Source organism: Hordeum vulgare, chromosome 6H (genome assembly GCF_904849725.1).
Source record: "Hordeum vulgare subsp. vulgare chromosome 6H, MorexV3_pseudomolecules_assembly, whole genome shotgun sequence".
Taxonomy (NCBI): domain Eukaryota; kingdom Viridiplantae; phylum Streptophyta; class Magnoliopsida; order Poales; family Poaceae; genus Hordeum; species Hordeum vulgare.
This window is the reverse complement of record NC_058523.1, coordinates 115426782-115450169: the sequence shown is the minus strand read 5'-3', so window position 1 is coordinate 115450169 and position 23388 is coordinate 115426782. Positions and strand designations below refer to the sequence as shown.

Sequence of the window (23388 nt, the reverse complement as noted above, 5' to 3'; positions counted from 1 at the left end):
GAGCGAGAGCGGAGGAGCGAGCGCGCGAGAGCGGAGGAGCGAGCACGGAAGAGTCGCGCGCGCGGGAGCCGGCGCAGCAAATAAGGGGCGCATGATTGCGTTTCGGCCAGCGCGCTGAACTGGAAATGACGCGCGCGCCCGTTTTTGCGCGTCCGTTGGAGCTGCCCGCCGCGTTGCGCGCGCGCTAAAACTGCCTTTTTTGCGACGCGGCGTTTGTATAGTGCGCATGTTAAAGATGCTCTAAAAGACTTATATTTAGGAACGAAGGGAGTAGGTTCTTGTCAGTGTGTGCTGTGAGGAATACAAGAACTGCTGACACGTTAAAACGGAAAATTCCCGTGACAGGAACGTGACGCCGGAACATTTTGTATTCCATTCCTGTCAGCGGCGACACCACCAACACCAGCCAGCCCACCGAAAAAGAAGACAAATTCCATCTCGCGCTGCATCTTATCACCTTCCTTGCCCCTCCACGACCGCAAGGGCCGCCCACCTCCGTCCCGCGCCGCTTCCAAAACTCCAAATCGGAATCTCCTCCCTCCCTCCCCGCGACAGCCCGGCACACGCGCACCCGGCCGTGATCCGCCACCTTGGGCCGCCGCGCCAGCCGTCATGCAAGGTACAGCAAGTCCTGACCGAGAATTCGCTTCCTTTCTCGATGCAGCTGGTTTCTTGGCCTGTGTCTCCGGTGTGCATTCTTCTCCGTTCTTCCCCAGCCCTCCGCGAGGTCGGGTTTCTCGAGGTGGGCTGTTGACTGTCAGTTATCGCAGTCGATCTTGGGATGGGGTTCTCGTTGCCGAATTGGGAGCCGTTGGGAGGTGGAGTGGAGATGGTATAGATTTGAGACCTGGGAATGGTTTCTGTGCAATGGCCGTATCATTGTATGCCCTGTCATCATGCGCCATTTCTCGTTTGTTGGCGATAGATTTGCGCGAACCTAACTTGTAGTGTGCTCCATGGGTGGATCATACGAAGCAGCACAGGTGGTTGCTTATTTTATTCAATTATTATCTTATTATAAAGAATTCACCTGCTGCTTATTTTATGAGAAAAGCATGTGCTTCCTGGACGTGTTTTAATTCGTACCACCTTGTGTGTGACATTTTGAAAAGAATTATCATAAATTGTGATAATTATTGCTGGTGGTTGAATAAAGTGCCATAGATTATCTATGGCGGCCACGGGGGTTGGGCTACTTCTGCTGCCGTGCAGGTATGATTGGGGTTTTGCAGTTGTCGCTTGTGACTTCTGATGTCTGTCGTACAATGATTGGGTTTCTTATATGGAGGGCTCGAGATGTCTTGATGATAAGTTCGAGTTGGGAAACTATATATGTTCTTGTTGGTGATCCATGGCACTTATATCTGAGTGTCTTAGGTTCTTGTCTCTGCTATTTTCATTCTGTTTCATCTCCATTGCTATTTTCCACATCTGTTACGTGCTAATTTGGGCAGTTGCGCTCTTGATATTTTGGCCTATCAAAGTATCATGCTGATGCACAGTCTTTCTGTTGCTATTTGGGCTTGTTGTATGTGCCTGATTTTGCTCCTCTGTTTGATGATGATTCTTGACATCTTGATTTTCTTCAGGAACTTTTTAGCTTCCTATGGAACTGTAATGGGAGCTTGAGATTTGATGCACTGGAATGTTGTTAACAAGGTTCACAGCTACTTGAACTGTGGTATCCATTCTACATCGCAGGTATATGTTTCACTGTTAGCAGATGTGTCCGTCGGTGTAAGTGTCATTCAGAATGACCTGATTAATTTCCAGTACTTAACTGTTCTATTATGTTTCCATTTTGATGATATGCAGATTTCTTTCCTTGCCAAGATGGGAGTTTACCTCAGTACTCCAAAGACCGATAAGCTATCTGAAGACGGGGAAAATGATAAACTCAAATTTGGTCTTTCATCTATGCAAGGGTGGCGTGCAAGCATGGAAGATGCTGTGAGTTTTCCACTTCAAGGCTATTCTAATTGTTTAATGTCACTTAACAACACTGAACATTGAGTCTGTTTTTTCTATAACGTGTACCTTGATGCCCGTTGTTGTGTATTAGAAGAAAAACGTCAATAAGGATTATAAAGTACAAACAACCAGTGGTGGGAACGACCAAACGAAAACAAAGACAAAAAAAAGAGTAAACCAAAACAACATTGAGCTCATGAAAGTGGTTTTTCTACTCCAACGGACATTGCACCCACATGATGCACCCATGACCGAAAACATAGCAAATAAAATTTAAAAAAAAACCCAGAAACTTTGTGGCTTCGATTATGACCAAATGCTTTAGGTGCTTGCAAAATTCAGTGGCCAGATGAAATCTGAGGAGCTCTGTGCAAGAAAAACAAAATTTGTGCTCAAACACATGTCCACTGTTTGGGCAGAATTTGTATTTCGTCTGTGTGGAGATCATTTGACGTTATTTGGCCACCAAACTTTCCAAGCACCTAAAATATTTGTTCATAATCAATGCCACGAAGTTTCAGATTTTGTTTGCTACTTGTTTTGATTTTACTGGTCATCATGGGGTGCAATGAACTTGGGTGTAGCTACTACTTTTCCTTGAGCTCATTTCTTAATAGAAACCTTGTTGTCATGATCCAACTTCCTTATCATGATCATACTTACTACCTGAAAGTAATGCTGATACTTTGAAGCTGGTGGGGCCACACATTCTAGTTTTGACTTTGACTAGTGCTTCTATGCTCTCTCCCAGCTAGTGTAAAGCCGGCACTGTAGAACACATTAAACTAAATGCTTGGTTCGCAACCACCCCTGCCTGTGACATAATGTTGCTACAGGATTTGTCCAATCTAGTTCCTGAGAGCTGTACAAAACATTAAACTGAATGCCTGATTCGCAACCACTAACTGCTCCTCCAGTTATTTTATGTGGCTTCACGATTTGTCCAATCTAGGTCCCGAGAGAGCATAGAAGCACTGTTATTTATCTTCCACGGCAACTTGGTGTGGACTTCGTGGGCGCATGAAACATTTGATGTATTATTTATTTTCACCATAAAAGAGATGCCCATTTCCAATATCCAAACTTGTTCATTTAATGAATTGACAAAGAATAGGTGTGCTATTGTTTTATTTTATTTTGTCATAGTTTCAGGCTTTCAGTTTAATAACAATCATTATCGGATGCATAAGCTCTTGTTTATTAATCTTTCCAGATTCTAGTGAATCAATGTTGCAGTAATAGTAGTGATGCTTTCGATATGTGCTGCTGCTTTAGCACAGTGATCTGACCTATTTTTCTGTTGCACAATAAAGCATGGTTGATCACTTGCAAATGCTGCAATTTTGTTGATATGTAAACTAAACATGTTTCTGAAATATTGCAAAAGAATAACATATTTCTGAAATCTTTCTCTCATGTACTGTTTAATGTCCTGTATAATTTTTCAGCATTCAGCATTGCTAGATCTGGACAATGAGACGGCATTCTTTGGTGTTTTTGACGGCCACGGAGGTAAGCATTACTTGCAAAGATTGGTGCTTTTCTTTTTGGGCCAATTCCATCCCCCCCCCCCCCCCCCCCTAACTTTGGCCCGAGCTCATCTTTACCCCTAAAAAAATAGTGCTCAACTTTGCCCCTCTTCTGTTAGATGGCGTTATGGAAATACCCTTCCGTGCCGTTTCCATCCAGTCAAAGGGGTTTGACCGTTATCGAGACGTTTCCTGGGCATAGTTTTTCCGTCCACGATTTAACGGTCAAACCCCTTTGACCGGACGGAAACGGCACGGAAGGGTATTTCCATAATGCCATCTAACGGAAGAGGGGCAAAGTTGAGCACTGATTTTTTTTAGGGGTAAAGATGAGGTCGGGCCAAAGTTAGGGGGGAAAATGTAAATGTCCCTTTCTTTTTTGTACCTTAAAACTAAGTCTTTCAAATGGTGCACATCCTGATATTTCTTGCATATTGCAGGAAGGGTGGTTGCCAAATTCTGTGCAAAATATCTACACTCTCAAGTTCTCAAAAGTGAAGCATATTCTTCTGGTGACCTAGGAACTGCTGTTCATAAAGCTTTCTTTAGGTATATGGGTCATTGGATCACCACATGAAACAATAGATAGATTTGGCATTTGTTTTGACGTTACTTACAGCATCAACATGATAAAGACTAATTTTTGTTTTATTACTTCAGAATGGATGAAATGATGCGAGGACAGAGAGGTTGGAGAGAACTATCTGCACTAGGAGATAAGATGAACAAGTTCAGTGGCATGATAGAAGGGTTGATTTGGTCTCCAAGAGGCAGTGATTCGAAGAATGTAGAAGATGACTGGGCTCTTGAGGAGGTATATATGCAATGGGAGTACAACCCTACTTTATATTGTAAAATAAAGAAACACATAATATGATACTGTTGATGTGTGGACCTTATTTGTGTTTGATTCTTAAAAGAGTTTCATAAGCTTTGGCTGGTGCAACAATTTCAAAACCTTAATGTTATAAAAAGTGAACTTGTGCAATTTAGACTATTACGCAAAGTTTTTTTTTTTTTTTTGAAAAAATGTAAGACTTGGCTATGTTGTCAAAATGGTGTTCACGCTGCACAGTATAAATGTGACAGTACAGTTCGTTGCTTAGTCACTGAATATAGCATTTTATGGATATTCTGAACATCTTGAAGTACCATCAATTGTTGCCTCTATTGTTTTAAAAGATACCAATGTCCACCACACGTAACCTTTCAGCTAGAATTCTTGGTGCCTGTTTTTTTTAACCGTGCATTGCCTCAAGAAGTGGCTTTACTGCTTTAGAGATGATCCTTTGTTAGTTATAGCTATCCCAACTGAAAGGGAAGAGTATTATTGAAATTCCTGTTTTGATTACTTATATCTGGGGTTTCTTCTGTGTGCGTCTTGCTCTCATGTTTTGTTTATAGGTTTTATCACGTAGTGATATCCACGCTTTGGTGATGTTCGCCAATCAGCACCATATTTGCTACAAGATAATAGCCAGAGGAAATCGACAAATTGCATCTAAATTCAAAGCATTGGCGGTGATTACATATAGATGTGGGAGTTCATACATAATTGTGTGGTTTATTTGTTTGTGTGATGTTTGCTTAGCTTTTGCGCTGCATTGCAGTACTACCAACCTGCAAGCTACAAACTAAAAGTAATAGCTATTTTTATAATTTTCATTGTCTTGAAGATGCAGTTACTATGTCACTGCCGTTTTTATGTATGTCTTTGTATTTGGGCCACTAAGCCATCTCACACTGATAATCTTTGAACAGGGACCCCACTCTGACTTTGATGGGCCAACATGTGGAAGTACAGCATGTGTAGCACTAGTAAGGAATAACCAACTTGTAGTGGCAAATGCTGGTGATTCCCGGTGTGTTATTTCTAGGGCTGGCCAGGTATGTATTCTTGTTCCTGCTATTAGTCACATAATTAGTCATAAAGATATGTCTGACAGTCAGACTGTCTGTTCTGTGTCACATCCATCACAGGCATACAATTTGTCCAGAGACCACAAGCCAGAGCTTGTAGCTGAGAGAGAAAGAATACTAAAAGCAGGCGGGTTCATACGTATGGGGCGGATAAATGGAAGTTTGAACTTAGCGAGAGCGATTGGTGTGCATTTCTTCTTCCCTTTTATTAGTATGTTCTGCCTTGTTTGGTGTCTTACCTATATGAGTTCCTTTGTGTAGGAGATATGGAATTTAAGCAGAACAAATTCTTGCCTCCTGAGAAGCAAATAGTGACTTCAAATCCTGACATCAATGTTGTAAGCCCTCTAAATGCTGGCTCCACCTTAAATTTCCGCACTTAAATCATGATCTGCAATGATCCTTGTGCTACATTCTAAGATAATGCAATCTCGTTTTTAGGTGGAGCTTTGCAATGAGGATGACTTTCTTGTTTTAGCATGTGATGGCATTTGGTAAGGCTCTCCACCTGCAGTGTGCATAGCCACACTTTCCATCATTGCTCTCTCGTTTCATGTGCAGCTGAAGTGCATAACTTAGTAGCAGCTAGGTGCTATGCTTCATCTGAGCTATATTGCACTAGAGTCCTAACAGAAGCAACAAATTTATTTAACGAACAGGGACTGTATGTCAAGCCAACAGTTGGTGGATTTCATCCACGAGCATATACACACGGTGAGTGCCAAGTTATTTTCCTATCTAAACCATGTACTTTGGAGGAGATGATGTTGTGCGGCTGTCAAATAGGAGTACTTGTTATGTTTAACAAGGACACAAAAATGCAGGAAAGCACCCTTTCTGCAGTGTGTGAAAGAGTGCTCGACAGATGCCTGGCTCCATCAACAATGGGCGGAGACGGATGCGACAACATGACCATGATCTTGGTGCAGTTCAAAAAACCAGTCAGTGACAAGAAAAATGCTGACGCGGGGGAGCAATCTGCGAAAGGCAAGGAAGAGTCTTGAGGTTCAGTGAGTGTAAGCGTTAATTGGAAGGCTCCGCGACCACTGGTGCTGAGGTCTACGGTTCTTGACACTGGCGAGGATGCAAAGTTGTCAATGTGAAATTGTGTGCACTCTGTGGCGGGGGTATCGACTGTATATCAGCCAATTGCTGTGGTTGGCTTGCATTCTGCCTGCGAACCCAGGTTAAATCACATTGTTTGGCGCAACAGCGAATTCCTGGCACGCAGCTTCTGTGAGCCGCTCTGTTCGTCCTTGTACAAGCCATTGTTTGGATCATCCACGCCTCCCAAATTCATAATTTGGGATGTTTTGTTATGTTGTAGTTTGTGTGTGTGCTGTAAACGTGGCTGGGGTGTTCCTTTGTTTTTTGGTGGTATATTCCATGCCTCAGCGGCTGTGGCTCTTGTTCTGATCTTGTAATGTATCAAATCTGAATCAAGTGTGTTTCTGTTCTTTGCCACGAATATATTCTTAGTTGTTTGACATATATTTTATTTTTCATATTTCAAGATAGGTCAGAATCAGTTTGGAGGACGCAATTATTCAAGAACTTATTTAATGGTTTATGCATGCAATAGTTCATATGAACTTAACCCTAAAAAGAACTGCCTTGATTGTCAAACTTTCAGTTAAAGTTTGGGAAGAATTAGACAGGGAAACAGCCCTCTGATGCACATAATTCTGATAAGGAGTCAGGGTGTTCCCCCTATATGAATGTTTTAAGATCTGCCTGAATAAACCAGGACGGTATCGATATATGGCCTGTCTAGGACTAGAACTACAAGGCACATTCGGCTAGGAAACAAAGCCAGTCAGCCATCTCTACACAAAACCAAAACAACCAAGACGATAAAATTTTACAACGCAGGTTTCACTTAGGGTTACGGCCGTGAGAATTCTGTTTCGCCTTCTCTATCAGGGGCTTCAGTTGCTGCTTCTCCTCGAGGATCTTGAGGAAATTGAACAAGAAAGGCACGTAGTTGTGCTTCCTCCTGATGTTCTCCGTCTTCCACTTCTTTGCCTTCTCTTCCTCCATTATGATCTTCTCAGTCACAGCCTCAATCTGAGCAGCAACCTCTGCGAGTGATCGCTCAACGGATGGCCTTTGCCGATTGGCAGAAGGATCACCCATTTGTGACAAGAGGTTCTCCCTCTTCCTCTGAAGTTCCTTGAGCTCCATGATGAAAATTTCCTTCCGGTTCTTTGTGATAGCCATGACACTGAACCTTATCTCATTCTGAGAGAACTTATCGATGCGTTCCTGGATGACAGGCTGCACCATCTTCAGCCACCCCATCTCCCCAATGCCACCTGGGCATTTTCCCAGGCTAATCGGTCCTTCCTTTAGTCCATCAAGCTCATACAGGACACCGTCAACAGGAACATAGCTAATGAAATGGTAGACATCATCATCCTTGGATTTCTGTTCCTCAGAGTAGTCATCTGACCTTGCAAACGAGTTACTGGTTATACGAATGCTTTCACAATTCACTATAGCCAATCCTTTGAGCTCCGGCGGCATGTCCTTTGCAAACTCCTTGAGCTTTTTGAGGTCCTCGCTAAGGGTGATGCCAGAAGAGTTCAACAGAACAGAAACAATAGCTTGGGTTGCACATGCGCTGTTAATTATCTACGAGTAAAAAAAGATTTGGTTAAAGAAGTGATGCAGAGTAAACGCGGCAAAAAAAAAAAACTTAATCAACGTAACTACCCTGACCTGATTAGCAAAGAATACATTTGGGACCGCATCCTTGATAACAGGGCGCTCATCTTTTTCTGGAGGTCGCCATTTGTACAATAATATAAGCCCATAAATTGGCCTGCAAAAACACCAAATTGTTTGATACAGTTGATTCAGGAAAACGACATTCATGGTAATGGGCAGCAGGGTAGCATACTGAAGATCATTTAGGGCATCAAGATCAAGTGAGTAGAGTTCATCAACCTGTTAAGGAAGAATAACACAGAATATTATAAATAACGGCTTTTAAGGAGGTAAAAAGACTCCCACGTTTCGTAGAAAAAAGCACATGTAGAAACCAGAAGCAGATTATTAGCTCCGAAAACTTAAACCAGATTGTTGTGCAACATTTTTAAAAGAAAGCGTCGTTGTGCTTCAAAAACATGGTTTTAGTATTTGTGAGCCTGGGTGAATCGAGAATCCTATAAGTCAACCAGATAATGAAAATAGAAAAGCACGCTTCATTTTCCTACTTGGTCAAAATAGCAAGTTCTTTTTTTATCGTATGGGAGCGCTGAATGCAAAAATGTTCTTACCCTTGTACTAATGCATCAAGTGATTAGTGCCCCTTAGGGCCGAGCTGACTTACGAAAGAAAAGTGAACATATGGTAGGTGATTACTTACTTGGAGACCCTTCAACTGCAACTGTTGCAACAGCTCCGTAAAAACACCTACACAGTATGCAGAGGTTGAGAGTTTTTCCTCTTTCCTTGGAAAAGTGTAAAGGCAGAAATTAACAATGTTCTAGTTAGAACATGTAGCTAACATATAATAGCATGCTTGGGAAGATAAGTCCAGTTTTTTTTCACCATTCCAATGGTACTTGTTAAGAGAGGGGGAATGAATACAGACTTGAGTAACTTAGACACTTAGTACGAGATAAATCTCCTCTTGACTCACAACTGAGACACATCAGTACTGTGAATTTTGAATTGCAAACAACCATTTTATCAGCCATATCCATAGTAAACTTTAAATAACAACCTACTTGACAAGCCTCTGTAGGACTACAAACAACCTGAGCAAATAGCTGGGCACACTCCTGAGGTGAAATAGGCGACACTGCACATGTATCAATCTTCTATGACTATTAAACACAAAATTAAACAGTTATACTGTATTAAGTAACAGCTCGCAACACGAAGGTCCAGGATGCCACCACACATGATAGTTTCTGGCATATCCATCACATCTAGTGAATTTCCGGTAAAATCAGGAACAAGTAGCACCAGTGAGGACTAATGACCATGGAGGAGCCTTATCAGTACACCGCAAGACGGAATGCACAGAGCAAACCTACTTCAACTAGTACCAGATAATCCATTCATTCAGTTATAGAAGTAAATTTTACCAGGGTCATTCTCGATTGGCGCCCAAGACATGTCGACGAGCCCTCTGCAAACCTGCAATCGATAGCAGGGGCAGATCTAGACACCAAAAATTTCTGGAGATTAGCTCGGGATTGAAGTAATCACTGGATGCGTAAAGTTCATACCTCAAAACCGAAGTCCAAGATTGCGGGTGGGGAGGAGAGAGCGGGGACGCTACGGGACAGGGAGGGCGCCGGCGACGAGGCGCGTGAGGGACAGAGGGCGGGCGCGGCGCAGTTCTAGGGCACAGCGGCGGTGGACTGGAGCTTGGGTAGGTCAGAAGGGAGATGAGAGATACGGGATGGTGGAGAGGAAAAAAAAGTCGAGGCCGTGGAGGTCTGGAGGAGATGGATTTGGATGGCTCAGATGGTTGGGCCGCATGACTAATGGAGGACGGACGGCAGAGATTTGACTTTGTTTAAGAGCAACTCTAGCATATGACCTGTCTCCCCGTCCCGCAAAAATAATTAAAAAAGGTTTCGTTTCAGCCGGACGAACAAATACAGATATTTTGCATATTTTGCAACAGAAAATAATCTCTATTATTAAAGGGGATCTACAGTCGTGATGGTTCGACCAGCAGCGATCCCCTCCTACCGCTAGCCTTTTCATCGATTTTTTTTTCAATCCCTTCATAAATCAGTTGATAAACCAGCCAATTAAAATAAAAACCCGTCGCTACCACATCCAAAAATAAGGGTTCAGTAAAAAAAACCTGAAACCTACTAACGCACGCACGCACGACCTGGCGATCCACACCCCGTCGCTAGCACGACCTCGCGATTCAACCTGCGCCCCTTTCTCTTCCTCTCCCTCCCTGAGCGCAACCACCCCCCAAATCCCTCGCTCGCCGCCCCCGATGACGCGTCGAAGCCACCGCGCCCCCCCGCCGCCCCCCCGCATTACTACGCCTACGAGGAGCGCCGCCTTGCCGAGGAGGTGCTCTACCTGCACCCCCTCTGGCGCAGCGGCCCGCCCGCCCCCCCGCCTCGGCTCCCGCCCCACCCGCGCTCTCCCCAACCAACGGAAGCGCCGCAGGATCGAGCGCCCCGCCGCGGAGCCCGAGGGACCCGGCGCCGATTGGCCCCTCGCGCCCTCCCCGCCCGCCTCCCCGTCCCCCGCATCCTGGCCCGACGCCGCCCCTCCTCCCCCGCACCCAAGCCGCAGCCAGAGCCACAGCCTTCCCCCGCCTCGCTCGCGCAGCGGGACGCCCTTCGTGCCGCCGTCTCCCTGGTCAAAGTAGGGTTGGGCGCTGCCGCCGTCTTCCTGGTCGAAGTAGGGTTGGGCACCGCCGCCGTCCTCCTGGTCGAAGTAGGGTTGGGTGCCGTCGCCGTCCTCCTGGTCGACGGCGCCCTCGTCTTCGCCGGTCGCACCCATCCCCACCTTTCTATTTCTGCAAGGGAGGTTGACTTCTTCCCTTTCTCTCGTGCAGATCGCCGTCCTTTGGTTCGGTGGTGCCCCAGCTGCGCGTGTAGGATACGGGAGATGAGCATGTGTGGCAGCGCCATGATCAGCAAGGTGGTATTCTCATACTCATGTCTATATGATTCTGTAGTTCATGACATCAGCACCAACTTGCTTTCATGCAGCGTCGAGCATGACATGTTGCTTACATTGATCCAGTGCGAATGACTTATTCTTCAGTAGCACATGTTTCCGTTGAGAGCATTTGTATAGCCTACTTCAGTCTTGCATCCAAGTAGCAAGGTGAAAAAATTGTTATCCAGGTTCATGGGGCTAGGTTGATGAGCTCACAGAAAGATGTTGTGATTAAAGTCCTAAAGCCAAGAACTGCAGATACTTTGGTCAACGGTATGAATTTTATATATCTTGCTTCACATGTTTTTGGCTTGGTTACCTCTTTGATCGCACCAAGGTAAATTACTCTCGCTTCTCGTCGCCCTTGCATGAAAATTGCATCCTCATACCCTCTCTAACCTCATGGTCTTCCTCTCTAGCCCCCCAAGCTCTAGCAATGGCTGCCTCGAGTTCCAAACTGGGATCTAACGAGGGAACGGTGGCCAAGGTCCACACTGCTGTAGCTATAGATATATTATTTCCTTTATGTCATGTTTTATTTGCAGATAAGATGATTTAAGGCAAGCCTTTATAGGAAGAAAAAGATGGGGACCTGACCCTTTTGTTGTGTTAGTCGTTGGATGTTAGTTTTTTTATTTTTCTGATCGAAGTGTGCTCCCACGAAACATGTGATGTTTTATATTGTATATGATTGGAACTTCATATAAGTTTATCCTTTCAGAAGTTGCTATCATTCATGCATTGTTCAAAAATTAGAGTAGCTGCAAAAGAGATAGATGATGCCATGTCAATGAATTGTAATTAGTGTAGATATTGGTAATACAAAATTAGACACTACCATGCTGAGTCTCCAAGTTTTGACTAGCTAAACACAATCCACCATGGTTGTGTGGTACATTTGCCTGGCTTGCATACCCAATTTAGATATATACATAGTGTTGCCAATTTTATTTGTATATATAAGAAGCTATGAAACAAAATTTTCCACTTCTAACAGAGAGTATACGAGTCACATATTTTTCATGTTTTCTTTGTTGGTGACATTTGTGAAACATATTTAAGTAACCATGTACTCTTTGACTGGCTATTGTGTAGGCATCTGCAACCATAGGAAAGGAGGAGGGCTTGAAGGCATAAGAAAGAGCAATCTTTAATAAGGTTTCTAATATACCCCTATTATAACTTATAGCGGAGTGCAAGTTTTTTTCATTTGAAGCATGGTCTGCAGTCTGCACTAACAAAACTGGTTAGAACCAGTGATGTACTATGAAGTTCAAAATATTTTATGTCAGGAAAAACTACTAAAATCATTGAAGTTCTACAACTACTATAGAACTGGTTATGTGATGTTCTATAATATTTAATATTTACATGACTAATTACAACACCAATTATGGGCTTGGGTACTTGAGTATCTGGATACTTGGTTTACCCCTTAGGTGAGTTAAGGATAGGAACTTATAGTGCCAAACTGGCCCGCATCATCCATTTTGTTGCAGAATTTAGGCTGAGCATGCAAGCTTAATTTGTGGGGAATGCTAAACTTAAGAACTGAAGTACTTAGCAAATCAATACAGAGGTTTATTAAAAGTATTTAAGAGGAATTTACTGTCTGCAGTTCGTACTAACAAAATCTTGTGGACATTCATTTTGACCTCGTCCAAGGTAAGGCCTATCAAGGTTATCTTCTAGGCTGTAATAACTAAATCATGTCTTTTTGTATTGCTAGCCCCCATACTGATGGGAGGTAGACAATGGTGGAGAGGCAACATCCGGTGTGTTTCTGTCGTGCATGTATGCACTTCTTCATCATTCTTTGTATTATTCATAATTTTTGTAGATATACATAACGAATATGTGTGCTAAATTTCATCTTTATGGTAACGAAACCTTTGTGTACACGACTATGTTCAACAAATGTAGAGGAGAAAACCACTAGCGTTTGTCACACTTTTTCATTCACGACTTTGTTTCCCGTGGGTTTCCAGTGGCAACGCCTAAAATCTGAAAAGTAATATGAAAGCTATGAAATAGTACAAAAATAATCATACACAGTAATTGTATAAAATGAATCTTTTACCTTATCATTGTATTATGACTCCAAGCATAGTACAAAAAAACAACCTACTAATTGGTAAACATTTACAAATGGAACCTACTTGGTAAATGTTGGAATATCAAATAGATCATCTCCACCCCTCTGTACAAAATTTAGAAACTCTTCAAATGTATGCTTATATTATTGAGTGCCACCAGGTGTAACCTAACAATATAGAGTGCCATGCTATTCAAAGAAACAAAGGCCATTATAGTAAGAGAAAGCCACCAAACATAAACAACCATGGCATACCCAATTTAGACATCACCCAGTTCTTCATGTCCTATTGCTATTACTACGTTTGGACCATGACACTTGGCTCTAGCGAAACTATTGTGAAGTTGCAGGCTAGACCAATGAAACCGAGGCTTGTCATTCGATGATGTTCATTGTTTATAAGCTTTTGAGTTGATGTTTTGTCTCCTTCTATGGGTTATAGTTATAACGGATTCAATTTACTTACCTAAGGGAACATGAGAATTGCATCTGATTGTTGGTCGAAAAGAAAATCACTTCCTCCAAAAATTGCAGCTAGGAAGCTCAACGTGATGGGCACGGCTTGGAATTAGACTTCTATAAAAATTTACACACAAATCTTTCTTAGATCCAAACCACAAGCCCATTAAATCATTGTTTTGCAGGTGTGAGACACACATCAGATTACAGTTGTAATGAATAAATGATCACTAAAGTTATTTACTCCATGTTCAGACTAAATGCTAAAAGGGTCACTCTACAAGCTTATCATATATTCATTTCATTCCGTTTCCCTGTTTTTAACCATGTCAATGTATTCTATTAACGATCATTTTGTTGTACTTGGAAAAGAAAAACAATTTTGCGCTAAAAAGGCATTCAAATTTGCTAGCCAAATTATATATCATTATCATCTTTTTGCAGAAATATTTTATCCTCGACTTGATGAGCTTTTGTTTTCCGTGCCATTCTTTGTCCCTTGCGCTGGTCATGGAGGGGAGGGAAAAAGGAGGAGGGAGAGCAGAGAGGAGTGTGGCGGTCACATAGGAAGAAGCGGTTGTGGTGCTAGGCTGCTAGCTGGTGAGATGTGGTCTCTATGCTAGGCAGTATAGAGTACAACAACATTGTTCTGATGACCCCTCCTACGAACACTGAGATCACCAATCTCCTCGCCTCATGTGCTATCTCTTTGCTATCTGATGAGTGCCGATGCTCACATAGTTGTCGGAACCACATTGAGCCACTCATATGTGAGTATTACTTTTCCCTCCACTGATGGTATTAATTTTTTTGATTGAATTCATCATAATAATTGCCTTGTGAATTTGTTGCTTCCATGAATTCTTGGTACGCAGGTGGCAACCGTAGTGTTAATTGTCAATGTCGATCATGAAAACCCTGTTTTTATGCGTCTATTTGGTAATTTTCTGCAGATTGGTACCATCTTTCTGTGGACTCGCGTACATAATGTCATCCATGCATATTTGAATACCACTAAAGGAGATAGAAACTCTCCAATAACTCAAAGGTCTTGATTTCAGGACCGGCATACAGTGAAGTACATGGAGGTGGAAGACGAGGCACGAAGGGCTACCATAGCAGCGGGTACCACCCCATCTGCCCCGGTGACTCATTCAAGCAGGTCATCTATGTCGATCGTGGAGCCCGTGGTCGAACCGGGGCCTCCCTCTCCACTATCCGACTGACTGACTCACCTGGGAGATAAGCCAATTTGTACGTGGTAACCCCTTGTCTCGAATTCTTGTGATAAATCGTTCTACTGATTCTATGATTGGTGTTGATATGTAGGAAAATATAACAATTTGGATGTAACAGGTTTGGTTCCCACCAAATGTTTGTTATTTTGCCTTAGAGCATAAGAAAAAATGTAATTTCACCTATCATAATCATTGTTTGGTCCATCAATCCTATCATCATGCACGGGATTTTTTTACCATTATTGCCGAGAGGTTCAACTACCTTTGTCCAGTGTTTCTGAATATGTTAGTTGTATACATGCAGAGATATGTGCTTGTGAAGGTGAGAAAGTTCCAAGACAAAGCAAAAAAGGTTGGGCCTCATCAGGCAACACACGATATGGAACCAGCCATGTTGGATCCACTCGACGCCGAACCAATCATGGCCATGTCCCCGAGCTGTGGCTTAGCACCGCCGGTCACTGACAAAACTGCTAATGGGGTTTGGGAGTTGGAGGTTCTACCCAAGCTGCTCGTGGAGGAGCAACACAGGGACGTCATCCTCAATGAGAGCATGTGTGCATGATGTTTGAGTTTCTTTGTGATAACTTGCTCGCCATGGTGAAATACATGACTATCATGTGATTATGCTTCCAATGGTCAAGGAGATATGTCTCCATGTGCTCATTGGCCTTCACTATCTCCACAACTAGCTTTCCAGTACCCACATTGACCTAACACCTGAGAATATAACTCAAAAAAATATTTGATTGCTTAAATTACACGTTGACGAACACATATCTCAAAAAATATTTTGCTGATGGTTACGAACCATAAACATACAAAAGTGAAGTTTAATATAAATCTAACTGTGTCAATTTTATGTGATATAAAATACACATTATTTCACTAATTATGGGTTAAAGCATGAATTTTGATAGTCAAATTACATCTTATATTTTAGAATAGAGGTGGTATTTTATTTCATTGTTTTTTTGTTAAAAAGATGTTTTCTTTAGTTGTGGTCCAATAACACAAATATTGACATCGCACTACGTGCACCTTTTATTGTTTGTAATATGAAATTTTATACTCGTCATGTCCCATGGTCAGTGAGAGCCAGTTCATTTATAAATCAGACATAACTGGCGTAATGCTAGAGCAAAGGTGGCTCACTATGGTAAGATGAGACGTCAGTTTTTTTAAAACTACACGTCAAACTTTTGAATTGACAATAATTCTATAGCAAAAGTAGCTCAAGAGAATGACTACTGATTAAATGATCAAATAAGAATCATGTGAATATTGAACCAACTAATTACTAACAAGATCATAAGGATCCTCCAAATCATTAAAAAATAATTTATGGAAGTGCACATTTTCAAAAGATGGCCTAGACACAATGCGAGAGAATGAAGATGGAGGACATGATCGTTAACTAGCCACGACAACTCCTGAGGAAGAAAGGAGTGCGAGAAAGAACTAGCTCGTATGGTGAAAACGTCCTATCATGTTTATCATACGTTTCTAAAATGCTTTCCTTAAAGCACGTTTCTAAATTGTTTGATTACTGTGTTGTTTGGTTATTTCGTGGCAACGCACGAGCATCCAGCTAGTATAGCATAATTTCACAATCTTAAATAAAATATAGCAATGTTTTACTAGTCCAATAAAAATTAAATTATCTATGAAATACACTTATTGATTGCCAACATGATCCCACATATGCTCAACCAAATCATCTTGCAACTGAATATGAGTTTTCAAATCACGCATTTCATGATGAAATTGGATGAACTGTGCAAGTGATGCCGCTTTTCCGCCATGCTGAGGCACCACATTGTCACCCTGAAATTCAAACCCTTGATCGTGCACACGTTCCGAACACTCATCCTCTACGATCATATTGTGCATGATCACACAAGCAGTCATCACTTTCGACAACTTCTTGGTGCTCCAAGTTCTAGCAGGACACCGAACTATGCCCCATCTAGATTGCAGAACACCAAAGGCACGCTCGACATCCTTCCCAACACTCTCTTGCTCTTGGGCAAATCTTTTCCTCTTCTCTCCGAGAGGGTTGGAGATTGTCTTCACAATAGTGGTCCAGTGTGGATAGATTCCGCCAGCTAGATAGTATCCTTTGTTGTAGTTGTGACCGTTGATGTTAACATTGACCGGCGGGCTGTTGCCTTCGACAAGCCTTGCAAACACCGGCGATCGTTGAAACAAGTTGATATCATTGTGCGATCCGGCCATGCCAAAGAAAGAATGCAGATCCAGAGATCTTGAGAGGCCACGGCCTCAAATATGACAGCGCAAGCCTTGGCATGGCCCTTGTACTGGCCTTGCCAAGTAGAAGGGCAGTTCTTCCATACCCAGTGCATGCAGTCTATTCTTGCAAGCATCCCTGGAAAGCCCCGACTGACATTTGTCGCCAACAAGTGGGTTGCGTGTGCAACAGTCGGCTCTCTCAAATACTCAGGACCAAACATTGCAATTACAGTCTTGCAGAATTCGTATAATGATTCTAGACATGTAGACTCACTCATACGGACGTACTCATCGATAAGATCACCGGGTACTCCATAAGCAAGCATCCGGATGGCAACCATGCATTTCTGATAAGATGAGAAGCCAATTCTTCCAATGTCATCCTCTTTGCACTCGAAATAGTTATCGTATCCGATCACCCCGTCTCGAATTTGGTTGAAAACATGCCTAGCCATACGGAAATGACGCTGAAATTTCTGATGTTTGAAGAGCGGATTGCTTGTGTCAAAGTAGTCATTCCATAGAAGGAAATGGTCGTTCTCTCGGTTGCGATTCAATGCGGGAACATGCCCCGAAATCGAGCCCCGGAACAGCGGTCGTTGCCTATTAATGTGTCCATGGACCAACATGGCAAGCATCATCTCCTCATCGTCGGATGAGGAATCGTCGGAGTCGCGCGGAACATTATGAAAAAAGAATTCGTCGGTGCAATCCATTTTGTACCTTGAGGCAAACTATCGAACAACTTGCAGGCGTGGACGACGAAGATGACCGACGACAACGGGTTGGGGTTGAGGAAGCTGCGGTGCCCCGGCGGCGCTGTGGCCGGCGGCATGGGGAGGCGCTCTCGTACGGGAGGACACAGTCAGAACTGGGCGGCAGCATCGGTGGCGGCGGCAGCGGCGAGGGTACTGGGGGCGAGGCGAGGCGAGGGCTAGATGGGGGTGGAGAATGACCAATGTGCCACCGACTGGCGGTCCAGGGAATGGTGGAAGCGCGCGTCGTCCGCGTCCGCTTTATGTCCACGGCGACCCAAATCATGCTCAAAATTGGGCCGGGAATGGGTTGGCAAGCGGACGAAAAGCGGGCGCGCGTCCATTTGGATCAACGTGGTGGGCCCTCTTTTATGTCCGTGCGGACCCAAACGGACGACGGCGGACAACATGGGTCGCCCCGTTGGAGTTGCTCTAAGACTCCTAACCTTATCCTATCTCGTGAAGCCCATCCACACAATCCTCTCGAACAATTTCTTCTTCCTCCCTTTGCTCTGTTCCTTTTATCCATCTCCGCTTGCAACACCATACCACCACCTCTATTCAACCCGTCTCCGACCACCCACTGCAAGGATTTTCTACCGCTACTCCCATTGTCGCACAAACCCATTTTGACAGCAGCACTATTGCCGCAATACAGCAAGGACCGCACGCGCTCCTGCATCCATAGTCCTTGTCATCGTCGGTAACAGATGCTTCAAAGCAACCTCGTAGGCGATGTATAATGCCCCAGATGTAACCTTGCCATATTTGGAAACCTTTCATGTTTGGATCCATGTGGTCATGCTATATGAGAGTTATCATTTCATGTGTTCTTATGTGGTGTCATCACCTTTGCATCATGCCATTCATTACATCATGTCTTCTCCTTGTGTTGTGTTGTTGTTGGATCCATGTTGAGTGCAAGTATGCTATATGATGTGATGTGGTGATTGCAAAGCTTGGGTTTTAAACTATGCTTGTTTTTTAAACTAGGTTTCAAAAGGCCCCTTCTTCTTTATTTACTTGAGCTCAAGGTTAACTTGCTCCAATCCTGTTTTTAAAATGTTGTTCATTTTGTAGTTTTTCTTGTGTTTGAGGGGTATGGTTTTGGGGTTTTTAAAACTTTAATGAAATGGGGTTTTTATCTACAAAACAATATATTAATTCTGTTTTGTAATTATTTTATTTGCTCCAAAAATCATCTTTGTATTTTATTTAATTGGGTCATAATTCCCTTATGACCAGGGTTGATTTATTTTTATTTTTGGAACCCCAGTATGTCCTAGGTTATTTATTTTTATGTGGTTTTGTCTTAAATGGAAAAACCTTCTGGTTTCTCCCTCTGTGTATCTGGCACCACCAGATGGGCTTCCTCCTGTCTCCTGGCCCATCCCTCTCTCTCTCCCGCGCGAAGCCCATCTCTGCGTTCCTCTCTTCTTCCCTGACGGCGTTCATCCCCTTCCCTGCTTTCCGTCAGTCCCCGAGAGAGAGAGAGCGTGTCGTCCCCTCACGGACGTCGAGGCGTCCCTCCTCCCTCCTGATAAAGCGGGCCTCGGCATGCGAGCCCTAGGGTTCCTCCTCGCCGCCGCCACTCTCGTTCCCATCTCTCTCCCACTCCCTCTGAAGGTAAGTTTCAGAGAGTTCAGAGAGTCGCCACCGTCGATCCACGTCCTCCTCGTCGCTGACAACCGTCCCCATGGCGTCCAAGGCATCCACGAAGATGGGGCTTCTTCCCCCGTTCCGTTCCCGTCGCTAGCAGAGGGGTTCCCCCCTCTCTGGCGTCCCCTCCATGGCGGCCCCGTCAGGCCGGAGCAGTGCGTCGTGTCGCCCCGCCTCTTCGTCCCCTTCTTCCTCTCCGACGAGCCTTCCTCCTCTCCTCGACGCGTAGGGTGAGCAGATCTTGTTCCCTTCCTTTCCCTCCTCCTAGCGTAGGTCTCCGGTTGCCTCAGATGTCACCGCCGTCGCCGGAGGTAGGTGCTCTGTCGAGCCGCCGTTGTAGTGCGCCTCCCGGTGAGCTCCGGCCAGGAATGGAACCCTGGTGGTTCCCTCTTCCTCCGAGCAAGCTCCCTCCGTTCAATTTTGTGCGTAGCGTCGCCGGAGTCGTGCCCCTGTTCCGGCCGCCGTCGTTCTGTAGATGAAACAGATGGGGATACTCAAAAGAGTAGCGCCCCCTCTCTGTTAAGTGCCGCGTCGTAGTGTAGTGGTAGTAGGGTGGTTTTGCAGCGGCGTGATCCTGAGTTCGAATCCCCGAAGAAGCCCCCTTTTATTTTCTGTTTTCGTGGTACAGTAGCTCCACAGGGGAAGGATAACCTACTTCCTCTCCTTCTCTGTCGAAGTGCCTATGGCTAGTGTAGTGGTGTGGTTCTATTGGTGAACCAGGGAGGTCCTCGGTTCGATCCCAATGACCTCCCCTTTTATTTTTTCTATTTTGTATTTTTGTTTCACTATGCATTACTTGGGCAACAGGTTGTCTTGGGTTTTTATCAAAACTAGTGGGTTTAACCCTTTTAAGTTAGCTTGTGTATGCATTTGTGTGTATGTGTGTTCCCTAGTGTGTGTATGTGTGTTCCCTTATGAGTGTGTGTGTGTGTAGATGGATATGTGTGTGTATGTGTGTGTGTGTAACACCCTCATACTTGTGCAAGTTTGCACAAACACATGAGTGTGTGATTGTGTGTAGGTATGTGTGCACATGAGCGCATGAGTATGTGTATATATGAGTGTGTGTAGTGTTGTGTGTGTGTGCACATGAGAAGAGGTGCACATTTGTGAGTGTGTGTGTATGCATGTGGCGGCACATGCATATGTGCAAGAGGGCAGCCCCTCTTGATGCACCTCTTGGTGGTGTGTGTGTGTGAGCACACATATTTAGGTGTAGGTGTGTATGTGTTCATGCATGAGCGTGTGTGGGCATGAGTGCACCTATGCACTTGTGCATGAGGGTTAACCCCTCGTGCTTGCCAATATGTTGATGTGGTGGTGAATGAACCTTGTGTGTGTGCATATTTAGGAGTATGGTATACCACAAGTGCTAAAGTCACATGTGATAATGTCTTATATAAGCTTATAGGATTCTATGTTGTTTTTCGAGCTAGCTTTGTGCTTACTTGTTACATGCAAGTACCCATGTATTATATATGTTTTTGGGGTAGAATCATCCCAGGAATCCACTGGTGGAATCAAATTTCACTTTACAACAACTTCATAAACTGTCATTTGTCTGTCTTGATGCCATGTTTAGAGCTTAGTATCATGTGGTGCTTTGACCCTATGAGGATGAATCCTTGATGTGGCAGTAGTGAATGAACCCCTCTACAACATGGGGTCTTTGTTTTGTTCTTAGGATCTTGTATGTACTTGTTGTGCCTTGTCAAAGTTGACACTTGGCTGAATTGACAGCTTTGTGAAAATCTGTGATTTTCACTAAGTCACAGAATCTGCTGTTATTTTCTTCCCTTGTTGATCTGGTTGCACAAGCTCATGTGTTGGGAATCAGCCCATGCAACAAACTAAGGTTTGTGAGATTTTGTGTTTGTCTAGCTCTCTGTTAAATTTCATGCTCTTTAACTTCCTGTAGATATCATTTTGGAGGCTGCCAAAATGCTTCAGAGCATAAGCAGCCAGTGAAAATCTGAGATTTTCACTAAGTCCTAGAATATGTAATGTTTTGTCCATTTTGGTGCCTGTAGATCTGCTCATGTGTGACTCCTATGTATAAAATTCTTGCACAGGCTTGTAGAGATTTTGAATGGCTTTTGCCACATATCTTGTTTGGCTCATTTGGGTGGCTGTAGGTACTTTGAATGTTGTAGACAAACTGCTATGATGCTGTTAAAAACAGATTGCATGTTTTAGTTGTTTTGAAGCTTGTGTGGGCATTGTTGATGGTGTGGTGTGATTCCATGCACCACCCCACTTGTATTTGATTGTTTGATCATGTGGCAACCTGGTAACACCAGGAGAGTGCCATTGGAGTGTGCTTGTGGTGGATTTGAACCGTAGGACTCCATATCTTATTTTTGTAGTTTCCGGTTGATCCGTAGCTCCGTTCTCAACGTTCTTTATATGTTTTTGCACCGTTTTCTCGTGATGCACCTGTTAATGCCATCCTCATGCATGTCAAGATAGCTTAGTATGAAGTTCTGTCCAGAAGTTTATGAACTCATCTCATGCATCATGCTGTTTGTTGCATCATGTTGTGTTGGTGTTCATTGGCTGTTATTTTATCTTGGGTAGCATCGGGATCAGAGAGCGAGTACGTGGATTCTGGAGAGTACGTGCAGGAAGATCAAGAGCTGTTCCAAGCTGAAGACATCACAGGCAAGATGACCGTGACCTTGATACCGTATCTAGCTTTGTTATGCTTAGAATCACGTTTCCTTCGATATATGCTCGCTGCCTACCACTTGATAAAATGCCTCCTGTTTATGCCATGAAACCCAAACACCTTCCCTTCCTAGCTAATGTTGTCTGACGTAAGTAGGCTTGCTCAACTTCTAATGAATAGCTTTGCTAGTTGCAGGTGCCAGCTGTCTCATGTGATAACATGAGTATTTTGATATCATTATGAGTAAACTGCTATTTAATTAATGCACCTATATACTTGTTAAATGATGGAAGGCCTAGCCTTTTGCCGGGTGATTTGTTCCATTGTTGTCGCCTTAGTTTCGGCTACCGGTGTTTGATTCCATAACTGATCGCTCCTAACACGTTCGGGGTTGTTATGGGGACCCCCTTGATAAATCGTGTAGTGTTAAGGCTTGTCCGACATGACCCAACATTGGTTTTAATTTGCTAATCACCTAATAATAATCTCCATAGGGATAGCTACCCCGAGGATTTAATCAACAACCCGGGCCAATGCTCCTCATGAGCGTTGGTCCAAAGCTAGAGCCACTTGCGGGGCCACCCGGGGCAACTCGGGGGATGTCTATCCGGCCACCGTACGTAGTGCTCATCCGTCGTGTCCTGAGACTGAGATACGCGGCTCTTATCGGGGTCGTCGACACGATGGAAGGTCCTGCTAGATTTGACTTACCTTAGCGATATATCTTGCGTATAGGAATCCCGGTGAAACTTTGGGTCTCCTCAAAGTTGAGGTTTTCCTCTAAGGAATCCGACGAGATCACGAGTTTCATGATAGAGGATTACTTTGTGGCCCGTGACCGTTTGTGATGGACTAGTTGGAGCACCCCTGCAGGGTATAATCTTTCGAAAAGCCGTGCCCGCGGTTATGTGGCAAACATGGATAATTTGTTAACATCCGGTTCTATACAACTTAAAGTAACTCTAATAAAACTGCCAACTGTGTGCGTAACCATGACTGTCTCCTTCGAATACCTCTCTTCAATCGGGAACACGGTGGGGTTATGTTTGACGTAAGTAGGTGTTCAGGATCACTTAGTGATCACCTAGTCTTTGACCGCTCGCGTAGACCACCATATAAAATACTCTGATCATCGTAAGTTAGCCACCATACAAGCTTAGGATGCTGCAGCCTATACACTAAACCC

At 43.8% G+C, this 23388-nt stretch overlaps 2 protein-coding genes and 1 long non-coding RNA gene across 16 annotated transcripts; 2 read left to right on the top strand and 1 right to left on the bottom strand.

Annotated features, from left to right (window-relative positions):
- The first annotated feature begins 425 nt into the window (after window positions 1–425).
- Window positions 426–6911, top strand: LOC123403130 (probable protein phosphatase 2C 11). Of its 2 annotated transcripts, none has more exons than XM_045097092.1 (12): window positions 426–619; window positions 1590–1701; window positions 1816–1950; window positions 3420–3483; window positions 3941–4049; window positions 4161–4314; window positions 5262–5387; window positions 5481–5604; window positions 5682–5758; window positions 5862–5914; window positions 6080–6134; window positions 6245–6911. In XM_045097092.1, exons 2-12 carry the CDS (start codon window positions 1636–1638, stop codon window positions 6422–6424), a joined length of 1143 nt encoding a protein of 380 aa, XP_044953027.1. In that variant the 5' UTR covers window positions 426–619; window positions 1590–1635; the 3' UTR covers window positions 6425–6911. The 2 variants fall into 2 exon arrangements, with proteins under 2 accessions (XP_044953027.1, XP_044953028.1); XM_045097093.1 differs by lacking the exon at window positions 426–619 and adding an exon at window positions 1351–1377.
- Window positions 6912–7070: 159 nt separating this feature from the next.
- Window positions 7071–9854, bottom strand: LOC123403131 (ubiquitin carboxyl-terminal hydrolase 2-like). Of its 2 annotated transcripts, none has more exons than XM_045097094.1 (6): window positions 9662–9854; window positions 9518–9593; window positions 8791–8837; window positions 8323–8369; window positions 8142–8244; window positions 7071–8054 (listed from the first exon to the last, which is right to left on the bottom strand). In XM_045097094.1, exons 2-6 carry the CDS (start codon window positions 9546–9548, stop codon window positions 7296–7298), a joined length of 987 nt encoding a protein of 328 aa, XP_044953029.1. In that variant the 5' UTR covers window positions 9549–9593; window positions 9662–9854; the 3' UTR covers window positions 7071–7295. The 2 variants fall into 2 exon arrangements, with proteins under 2 accessions (XP_044953029.1, XP_044953031.1); XM_045097096.1 differs by having other exon boundaries at window positions 9518–9569.
- A 606-nt stretch (window positions 9855–10460) lies between these two features.
- Window positions 10461–15625, top strand: LOC123401400. 12 transcript variants are annotated; one of them, XR_006611080.1, is made up of 8 exons: window positions 10461–10475; window positions 10969–11562; window positions 12171–12233; window positions 12805–12869; window positions 14074–14399; window positions 14505–14568; window positions 14691–14883; window positions 15172–15625. It is a non-coding gene; the product is annotated as an uncharacterized LOC123401400 (long non-coding RNA). The 12 variants fall into 12 exon arrangements; XR_006611084.1 differs by lacking the exon at window positions 10461–10475 and having other exon boundaries at window positions 10791–11054; window positions 11160–11562; XR_006611083.1 differs by lacking the exon at window positions 10461–10475 and having other exon boundaries at window positions 10791–11054; window positions 11126–11562.
- The last annotated feature ends 7763 nt before the right edge of the window (window positions 15626–23388 follow it).

What these genes read in the sequence shown, in the direction of transcription:
- LOC123403131 (XM_045097094.1), bottom strand. Translation starts at nt 9,548, where the DNA reads ATGTCTTGGGCGCCAATCGAGAATGACCCTG. An exon ending in TGCAGTTGAAGGGTCTCCAA is followed by an intron (nt 8,370 to 8,790) that starts GTAAGTAATCAC and finishes CTTCCTTAACAG; the next exon opens with GTTGATGAACTCTACTCACT. An exon ending in ATGTATTCTTTGCTAATCAG is followed by an intron (nt 8,055 to 8,141) that starts GTCAGGGTAGTT and finishes TTTTACTCGTAG; the next exon opens with ATAATTAACAGCGCATGTGC.
- LOC123403130 (XM_045097092.1), top strand. Translation starts at nt 1,636, where the DNA reads ATGCACTGGAATGTTGTTAACAAGGTTCACAGCTACTTGAACTGTGGT. An exon ending in TGTTTTTGACGGCCACGGAG is followed by an intron (nt 3,484 to 3,940) that starts GTAAGCATTACT and finishes TGCATATTGCAG; the next exon opens with GAAGGGTGGTTGCCAAATTC. An exon ending in TTAGCATGTGATGGCATTTG is followed by an intron (nt 5,915 to 6,079) that starts GTAAGGCTCTCC and finishes TTTAACGAACAG; the next exon opens with GGACTGTATGTCAAGCCAAC.